Genomic DNA, 10,692 nt, shown 5'->3' with positions numbered 1-10,692 from the left:
TCTCTCTCTCTCTCTCTCTCTCTCTCTCTCTCTCTCTCTCTCTCTCAATCGCAAATCAAAGAATACAAAAGCAAGTAGGTACCTACTTTACTCATCTTGTTATTTCCGCGCAAACTTGGACTCGATGGATTTGAAATGGACTTCAAACTTATACACGTTACCAAAAAGAAAGTTACACCCACGCCAGGGGATATTATGTAAATCACCTACTCTACCCTTAGGATATTTCGCGGAAAATTGCAATGATTTGTACGGTTTGTCACTAGGAAAGATCTTGTCTGGAACATCAGGATGATTACTAATCATATGCAGTTGACACTCTACAGTACACTCCCACTCAACCTCATTGTTATGTGTACAATGTATATAAAATGATGCTAGTTTTTTTGATTTGGAATACTTTGATTTCAACTTCCACCTAAAATGATCAAATATAACTTCCTCTTTAGACACAGGTGTACTAAATAGAATAGGAGTAGGGAGGGTGAAAACTATATAAACATCACCTGATTTAGTGGATCGATTAACACTTTGACAGCAGGAATCATTTAAGGATAAGGGAAGACTTTGAGGGTTGTCCTATCCTGTCTTCCTTCTCTCTTCGATTTCGGGACGATAAGACCATAGCAGTTACAGTTCCCTCTGTCAAACCTCTTAAAGAAAAGAAAAGAAAAAAAAAAGGTTGCAAAATACGTAACTTCTAAAGTCCTAAAGCTAAAGTAGCTAAACCCTGTGCAAATCCTCCAAGGGGCCATTTCCTGCGAGGTTTCAAGAAGAAATATCCTCCACCTTTTTCTTCATTAATCCCGTACACCCTGTGCAAATCCTCCAAGGGGCCATTTCCTCCGAGGTTTCAAGAAGAAATATCCTCCACCTTTTTCTTCATTAATCCCGTACATTTTCCTTTACAAATCAGCAGGTGTCATTCTTTGCGAGAGAATAGTTAAATCATCATTAGGTTCTGGATTCCTGCTACAATCCCTGGATTTCTTTTCGATGCCCTTCTCGACCTTCCAAATCCCTCAACACCCGAGCAGTACCTATTTCTTCATACCTGTGCTTTGTGCCATTCTTTATTTAATATGTACAACTGTACAGAGGTAGGTACCTACATATCTCGTTTTTTATTTCTGTTTTTCCCTTGTAGGCATTAAGTTCTAGTTGTCACAGGAGAAAACAAGGTCTACTTCAATGTTCTTTCAACACTACATTTCATATATTTGCGTCAACGTTGAAAAATAAATATTCATTCAATGCCATTGACAAATAAATTTCATTTCAACCATACTTCAATGTTCTTTCAACACTACATTTCATATATTTGCGTCAACGTTGAAAAATAAATATTCATTCAATGCCATTGACAAATAAATTTCATTTCAACCATACTTCAATGTTCTTTCAACACTACATTTCATATATTTGCGTCAACGTTGAAAAATAAATATTCATTCAATGCCATTGACAAATAAATTTCATTTCAACCATACTTCAATGTTCTTTCAACACTACATTTCATATATTTGCGTCAACGTTGAAAAATAAATATTCATTCAATGCCATTGACAAATAAATTTCATTTCAACCATACTTCAATGTTCTTTCAACACTACATTTCATATATTTGCGTCAACGTTGAAAAATAAATATTCATTCAATGCCATTGACAAATAAATTTCATTTCAACCATACTTCAATGTTCTTTCAACACTACATTTCATATATTTGCGTCAACGTTGAAAAATAAATATTCATTCAATGCCATTGACAAATAAATTTCATTTCAACCATACTTCAATGTTCTTTCAACACTACATTTCATATATTTGCGTCAACGTTGAAAAATAAATATTCATTCAATGCCATTGACAAATAAATTTCATTTCAACCATACTTCAATGTTCTTTCAACACTACATTTCATATATTTGCGTCAACGTTGAAAAATAAATATTCATTCAATGCCATTGACAAATAAATTTCATTTCAACCATACTTCAATGTTCTTTCAACACTACATTTCATATATTTGCGTCAACGTTGAAAAATAAATATTCATTCAATGCCATTGACAAATAAATTTCATTTCAACCATACTTCAATGTTCTTTCAACACTACATTTCATATATTTGCGTCAACGTTGAAAAATAAATATTCATTCAATGCCATTGACAAATAAATTTCATTTCAACCATACTTCAATGTTCTTTCAACACTACATTTCATATATTTGCGTCAACGTTGAAAAATAAATATTCATTCAATGCCATTGACAAATAAATTTCATTTCAACCATACTTCAATGTTCTTTCAACACTACATTTCATATATTTGCGTCAACGTTGAAAAATAAATATTCATTCAATGCCATTGACAAATAAATTTCATTTCAACCATACTTCAATGTTCTTTCAACACTACATTTCATATATTTGCGTCAACGTTGAAAAATAAATATTCATTCAATGCCATTGACAAATAAATTTCATTTCAACCATACTTCAATGTTCTTTCAACACCACATTTCATATATTTGCGTCAACGTTGAAAAATAAATATTCATTCAATGCCATTGACAAATAAATTTCATTTCAACCATACTTCAATGTTCTTTCAACACTACATTTCATATATTTGCGTCAACGTTGAAAAATAAATATTCATTCAATATTGCGGTTACTTCTTCAACCACTTTGGCTACATGGGCTTGTCCGAGCTCATCTCAGCCCGATCCCACGCTATCCTTGCTTAAGTTACCACTCCAATGCAAAACTGTAGAAACAATATCCTATCTCACCTTGTCCGAGCTCATCTCAGCCCAGTACATAAACACACCCTCAATCGGTCAATGGTCTTGGCAGGGGTTGAAGGTCCAGGGCCTAGGGTAAAATGAAATAAGAATAGTCTGGGGTGCTGGGGTCTATGTCAAGACACACTAAGACAAGACTCAGAAGCAAATCTCAAATTATTGCTGGTAAAGCAGAGCTTTTTCAAAAATTTTGTGGATATCACAACATTACTAAGTTCCTCCTTTCCAATCAATTTCCATATTTCAATAATCTTTTTGCACTGGTAATACCGCCACTGGTGGCTACTTGATTAAAGTAGCTACTTAATTGTCATTGTCCTCACGAGGCAGAGTGCACCCCAAACTCCAAGAACAGAGCCAAAAAAAACCTTGGCCTCACCGGGAATCAAACCCGGGCCTCATGCATGCAAGGCCATACCCACTTGGCCACGGAGGTTGCTCACTAAGACAAAACTCTTTGAACAAACCTACATGAAGGTGTTCTCATTAAATAGAAGCCGAATAAGTTACCTACGATGTACTGTAATTGTAATGTACAAGTGACACATCTAGACTCATGTAGGCATTTAGTAAGATCATAGGTATTAATTATTCTCAATAAAATTATTACCTGTGTATTTATCAATTTACACTTATATTTTTCTCTTCGGCCTATCTAAAAGGCCAAAATTCAAAACCGAAAACTTGTAGGTACCTACTTCAGAGTTCAAAAGCAATAACGTTATAGCACTGTCAGAGTGTCAGCAGTTGCACATTGCACAGCATAGCACACAAGACAAAACTCTTTGAACAAACCTACATGAAGGTGTTCTCATTAAATAGAAGCCGAATAAGTTACCTACGTGCAATGAGTATGTTAGCTTTGATAACATACTGGGCTGAATGGGAATAAAATTATTACCTGTGTATTTATCAATTTACACTTATATTTTTCTCTTTGGCCTATCTAAAAGGCCAAAATTCAAAACCGAAAACTTGTAGGTATAATAATAATAATAAATAAATAAAAAAAATCTAAGAAACAAAGAGCCTTGCCTCTCATATAAGGGAGATATTTTCATACATGGCCTGTGGGTAAACACCATAGAATATGGTTTGGCAGCCAACATGTTGAAATTTGACCTGTGTTCAGTTTCCTGAAAGGAACCAAAATTAAAATAAACACCTTTGGAAACAAAATTAATACACCTTTGGTTGAAATTCAAATCATAACTAAAGGACAGCAAGAGGAAATGTAAATGGAAACCTCAATTGAATCATTTGGAAGAGGAAATGTAAATGGAAACCTCATGAGGACAGTTGGGCAACTGAACTAAATTCCACACACAAATTAATAGAAAGATCCCATGCGATTTTATTATTATTTTTAATGTAAAGTACTTAAACCTACTTGTAAATAAGAAAATTTTACCTAATTACCTACATCACTTTCCTTCCTATAGGATGAGGAAACTAAAGAAGAAAGTTTATCTGAATACTGCTAAAAAAAGAGTTCTAATCTGAATACTGTTTGTATTGCAGAGAGTTTAACCTGTACGCCAACGTTCGTCCCTGTCGATCATTGGAAGGATATCCCACCCTGTATGATGATGTAGATGTAGTCACTATTCGGGAGAACACGGAAGGAGAATATTCCGGCATTGAGCATGAAATTGTCGATGGGGTATGTAATAGTAATTATGCGACAAAATGGTTTTCTGAAAGGGGTGCCTCTGTGTGAGATTCTACTTTTTTATATTATTGTGATTATAATATTATCATTATTATTATTTTAAAATATAAAGTAAACCTACTTGTAAATAAGAAAATTTTACCTGATTACCTACATTACTTTCCTTCCTATAGGATGAGGAAACGAAAAAAGAGTTCTAATCTGAATACTGTTTGTATTGCAGAGAGTTTAACCTGTACGCCAACGTTCGTCCCTGTCGATCATTGGAAGGATATCCCACCCTGTATGATGATGTAGATGTAGTCACTATTCGGGAGAACACGGAAGGAGAATATTCCGGCATTGAGCACGAAATTGTCGATGGGGTATGTAATAGTAATTATGCGACTGTAACTGCTAAGCTCTTATCTTTCCGAAAGCAAACTGAGAAAGAAGACAGGATAGGAGAAAAGATGTAGTCACTATTCGGGAGAACACGGAAGGAGAATATTCCGGCATTGAGCACGAAATTGTCGATGGGGTATGTAATAGTAATTATGTGACTAACTGCTAAGCTCTTATCTTTCCAAAAGCAAACAGAGAAAGAAGACAGAATAGGAGAAAGTCAGCCGTTCCGAAAACGAACCTTATCTCTTAGGGATAAAATCCGCCCCGGGCGGGATTCGAACCCGCGGCCTAGCGCTTACAAGGCAGACGCACTACCAACTAAGCTAACTAGGCTGGCACAGTGATTTTAAACCTACAGTTCTTTCGGTCAAATTTCGATTTTGGAATGATGACACCTCAGTATAGTTCCCTCAATCAAACCACTAAAAAAAAAAAAGGTTAACAAAAATTATTTGACTTCTAATGATGGTTCAACAATAATGTATTACACCAAATGATTAGCAAATTAACATCCTTTCTCACATGCTAGGTGGTGCAGAGTATCAAGCTTATAATAATTGATACTGTGTGTCTCACATGCTAGGTGGTGCAAAGTATCAAGCTTATAATAATTGATACTGTGTGTCTCACATGCTAGGTGGTGCAGAGTATCAAGCTTATAATAATTGATACTGTGTGTCTCATATGCTAGGTGGTGCAGAGTATCAAGCTTATAATAATTGATATACTGTGTGTCTCATATGCTAGGTGGTGCAGAGTATCAAGCTTATAATAATTGATATACTGTGTGTCTCACATGCTAGGTGGTGCAGAGTATCAAGCTTATAATAATTGATACTGTGTGTCGCACATGCTAAGTGGTGCAGAGTATCAAGCTTATAATAATTGATATACTGTGTGTCTCACATGCTAGGTGGTGCAGAGTATCAAGCTTATAATAATTGATATACTGTGTGTCGCACATGCTAGGTGGTGCAGAATGTCAAGCTTATAATAATTGATATACTGTGTGTCTCACATGCTAGGTGGTGCAGAGTATCAAACTCATCACGGAGGAGGCATCCAGTAGAGTGGCTGAGTTTGCATTTGAATACGCCAAGACCAATAACAGAAGCAAAGTGACCGCTGTACACAAGGCTAACATCATGTGAGTTCACAATCTCTTTCCTCATATCACATTTTGCTTTCTTTCCTATAGGTAACTCAATATCTCAATAATAATAATATGTAAATATAGAGTTTGCTATTCGATTCCCCGGGAATCTAATCAATTCATCCCGGAATCTAAAAGTGGTACCTAGAAGGAAAAGAAAAATTCTGTTTTTTTTTTTTTTTTGTCTATTGAAGAATTCAATCAATCAAATCGTGAATTCATTTGTGTTAAAGCAGAGCCTTTTCACAACTGTTTGTAGATATCACAGCATTGCTAAGTGCTTCTTTTGCAATCAATTTCCATATTTTAATAATCTTTATACACTGGTAATGCCGCCACTCGATTAAAGTAGCTACTCAATTGTCCTCATGAGGCTGAGTGCACGCCGAACTACAAACACAGAGCGGAAAAAACTTCGACCTCGCCGGGAATCGAACCCGGGACCTCCGGCGTGCAAGCGTAGTGTGATACAGTCAACAGTTAATCAATCAACGTTGATGTCTACAGTTTAGACAAGGAGTAAAATCAGCAATAGAGAGAGGCATTGTAAATGTTAAAAAATAAATAAAAATTGATTTATTGAAGAAGAAGAAAGAAAGAAAGAATAAAGGAAGGAAGGAAGGAAAGAAGAAACCCACTCGGCCACGGAGGTTGCAAATAATTCAAATTCTATTCTATTGTATGGTATTAATTGTGAGTGCGCCAATGCACTTTTTGGGTACTTTTACATCGGAATAGGACTCTATCTCGAAAAAAATTGTCATTTGGTTGAGCCCCATTCAAATTCTATTCTATTGTATGGTATTAATTGCCAGGCGAATGTCAGACGGTCTGTTCCTGCGGTGTTGTCGGGATGCAGCCGAGAAATTCCCCGAGGTAAAGTTCGAGGAGAAATATCTGGATACAGTGTGTCTCAACATGGTGCAAGACCCCACCCAGTACGATGTCCTAGTCATGCCTAACCTGTACGGAGACATCCTGTCGGATATGTGTGCCGGTCTGGTGGGGGGACTGGGCCTGACACCATCCGGTAATATCGGACTCAATGGAGCCCTGTTTGAATCGGTAAGTACTGGCCCGCAATATAAAGTCGAACCTCTCTAAGTGGGAATCCAAGGGACCGACAATTTTTCCCACTTATCCAGGTTTCCCAGTTAAAAAAGTGTCCTACTTAGAGAGGTTGCCATGAAGGGGCCACGATTTTTTCCCCAGTTATCCAGATTTCTCACTTGGACAGGTTCGACTGTATTGTAATTCTTAAAAACGGTGGAACACTCTCTGGAAATAAATAATTGCCGTTTCTTTGTGTTATTATGTCACAACTTTCGTGCTCACTGCAGCATCGTAGGATTTTCCAAGCATCTCAATAATCCTAACACCAAAAGCCATACACAAAAAGCCCAATGTGAGGCTTAGGTGTAGGGGCAGGACAGCCCTGAAGGATGGGTTAAGCTACTACGAATTTACGAATCTTAACACCCAATGTATACCTACCATGCTGGCACCGGTCGCTATATGCATTTATATTACATACATAAATAACCATTATCGTTCTATCCTATAGGGCAGGTCGATGAACAAAGCCCCATCCACCAGACTCTATTGCTATACCTTTGGTTAGCCTTTACATCTTCCCAGTTTCCTTGTTTCTTTCCAACATCAAACTTGATAGTGTCTTCATAACGATATCTTGGTTTTGGAAAATAAAGTGTATACTTTTATACTTTAAAATCACACCGTATACATAAAAGAAGAATTATACATTTACATTGTTTTCGATTTCTGTTAATTCAACATACCTAGTATTATTTATTTTCATTTCTTAGTTTTTTTTATCGATTCCCGGCAGGATCCAAGTTTTTATTTCCCTAAAAATTTGGGGCGCAGCAACCTCCGTGGCTGAGTGAGTATCACACTAGGCTTGCACGCAGGAGGTCCGGGTTCGATTCCCGGCGGGGCCGAGGTTTTTTTTCGACTCTGTGCTTGGAGTTCGAGGTGCACTCAGTCTCGTGAGGACAATTAAGTAGCTACTTGAATCGGGTAGCGACTAGTGGCGGCATTACGAGTGTAAAGAGCTTATTGAAATTGTTTGCAAATGAGGCACTTAGTAATGTTGTGATGTCCACTAAAGTTGTAAAAAAGCTCTGCTTTACCACAAAGAATTTGAGAGAAATTTGGGGTGCCCTCGGGCCACTTAGCCTCGTGACAACAATAGAACAGTTGCGCTTACTTGGGTGATATTTCAAAGTCATAGAGCAGAAAAAATGAGGACCAACGGAATTTTTCTTTTTCTCTTACGACTTCTAGATCCCGAGATAAATCGATTCTATCTTGGTCTTCCCTTAGGTCTTGTACCTTCCATTTCCATATCATAAACTTTCTTATATTACATAGCTACTCATTTTCCTCACGAGGCTGAGAGGGCCCCGCAACAGCCAGTCAAGGAATCAATCATATTTTGCATGATACAAATTTTTGACCCCGCCGGGAATCGAACCCGGGTCTCCCGCGTGTAAGGCGAGCCAATGACCACTACACAATGGGAGCTGACCCTAGTGGAGCAGTTGTTTCATTGCTACGTAATAAAAATGACAGTGAAACACTCATCTAAAATTCATTGATGTGCGTCAACGTGAACGTTGGTTGCCAAAACTGATGATACTGCAGCTTTGTATGAGTCTCGATCTGCTGCTAGATGTTCCCGTAGGCGATGACGTCACATCAAATGTCCCGAGCAAAGCTCTCTCGCAGGCAACACATTAATGTGCTTGTGCGCATACGTTTCTGCGCATTTCTTTCTGCTCCTCCGCCAGCGTGCTTGCATACTGGCGCTACCTAGCGAGGCAACTGCCTCAAGTCTGACGTCACACATCTTTGAAGTCTTTCATTAGAATGGAAAATGAAAATTGAATTTTCGACTTTCTGAGTTATTTTTTCGGAGTTTTGACCTCAGATTTAGATTTTTCCCAACTTTTTACGTAGGAATCGACCATTTATTAATTATTTTCACCCATTTGCAACTGCTCCATTGAGTAGCGACTAGTGCAAAGAGATTGGTGATAAATTTATGCTTAATTTTACATCCGACTTGTAATAAATTGCGTTAATTAAAAATTATTATTTATTGGTCCAAATTACCTATAGGTAAGCAAAATTAAAATGAAAAAATAGTCCAATTTGGGTGAAATTAAAATTATTTATTGACGGAACAAGTTGAATTATAGGTAGTAAGTCTGGTGCCACTTTCTACTGCCATCATGTTTTTTTCAAACTTTTTACTCCAAATTAAAATTTCGCCTTATTCGACTTTTTTATTTGATTTATCTATTGAAACTTTTATATGCGCTCTAATTTGTTTTTGCTCCTTTTAGTATTCGCTTACGATAAGGAGAAAAAAAAATTGTCGAAGTATCCTTCATGTGTGTCTAGCCTCAGCCATTCCAGGATATCTTCTTCCCACAGTCTCCTTGGGCTGCCTCGTTTTCTTCTTCCAGAAATAACGCAATCAGTCATGTTAAACAGGAGAGTGCCATGGGATCCTCTTACAATGTGTACCGCATATCTCCATTTCCTTTCTTGGATGATGTTTATCTAAAAATAATAATAATAAAATATGTCCTTAACATTTCCTATGTATATTTCTCTTCTTCTCAGGTGCATGGTACGGCGCCGGACATCGCCGGCAAAGACCTGGCCAATCCGACCGCCCTCCTTCTATCCGCCGTCATGATGTTGCGTCATCTGGACCTGAACACGCATGCAGACGTGATACAGAAGGCGGCCCTAGACACCATCAAGGAGGGAAAGTACCGTACGGGCGACCTGGGCGGCAAAGCCAAGTGTTCGGAGTTCACCAATGAGATTTGCTCCAAGGTAGCGGCGGCTTAGGCGGCAAGAAGGAAGGTAATACAGACGGGAGGAACGCGTGGCGCCGGGCTTTGTCCAGAGTGCTGAAAAAAAAAAGAAATTTTGCCCGATTACATTAGGTACTTTCCGTATTTTATAAAAACAGGGTTTTATACGCCACCTGGAATAACTGGAAAAGTCATGGAATCTGAAAGTCGGCCAAAAAGTCATGGAATTTCATTCCGGGAAAAGCGTATAAACACTGAGAAGGGAATTATAATTTGTGTTCAGCATACCTACTTAAAATGAATGCTTGTCACCAATATCGTTTTAAACGAAGAAAGACAATGCCTGACCAAAGTTTCGGAGCCTGGCCTACAGTAAATGAGAAAAATTGAGGTCAAGGAGGGGGAGGTGCAACTCGGTCCTATAGAATTGCAGGTATCCTATTAGGCTCAATGGCCAGATTCCACCAATAAATAAACACTGAGTGACTGAGAATTGGCTGACAGTCTTCAGAGCCCGTAGTCGCCTGTAAAACCAACCCTATGAAATAATAGATACCCTCTACAGCAGTGGTTCTCAAACTTTTTTCGTTGCGGTTCCCTTCTTAACTTTCAAAAGTGTTCGAGGTTTCCCCCCAAAAAGTCATGGAATTTCATTCCGGGAAAAGCGTATAAACACTGAGAAGGGAATTATAATTTGTGTTCAGCATACCTACTTAAAATGGATGCTTGTCACCAATATCGTTTTAAACGAAGAAGGACAATGCCTGACCAAAGTTTCGGAGCCTGGCCTACAGTATATAAAGATTGAGGTCAAGGA

General features: G+C 37.8%; 1 protein-coding gene across 1 annotated transcript in view; it reads left to right on the top strand.

The window, feature by feature from the left end:
• LOC103515694 (probable isocitrate dehydrogenase [NAD] subunit alpha, mitochondrial) overlaps nt 1–10,356 on the top strand; it is a 22,140-nt gene extending 11,784 nt beyond the window's left edge. Inside the window, exons 4-7 of the mRNA XM_008480629.3 lie at nt 4,331–4,472; nt 5,894–6,015; nt 6,837–7,086; nt 9,676–10,356. Coding sequence (XP_008478851.1) covers nt 4,331–4,472; nt 5,894–6,015; nt 6,837–7,086; nt 9,676–9,909 — 748 coding nt within the window. The 3' untranslated portion in view covers nt 9,910–10,356. The remainder of the gene's footprint in view (nt 1–4,330; nt 4,473–5,893; nt 6,016–6,836; nt 7,087–9,675) is intronic.
• The last annotated feature ends 336 nt before the right edge of the window (nt 10,357–10,692 follow it).

Source organism: Diaphorina citri, unplaced genomic scaffold (genome assembly GCF_000475195.1).
Source record: "Diaphorina citri unplaced genomic scaffold, Diaci psyllid genome assembly version 1.1 scaffold1400, whole genome shotgun sequence".
NCBI classification, from domain to species: Eukaryota; Metazoa; Arthropoda; class Insecta; order Hemiptera; family Psyllidae; genus Diaphorina; species Diaphorina citri.
This window is presented reverse-complemented; position numbering and strand designations above follow the sequence as displayed.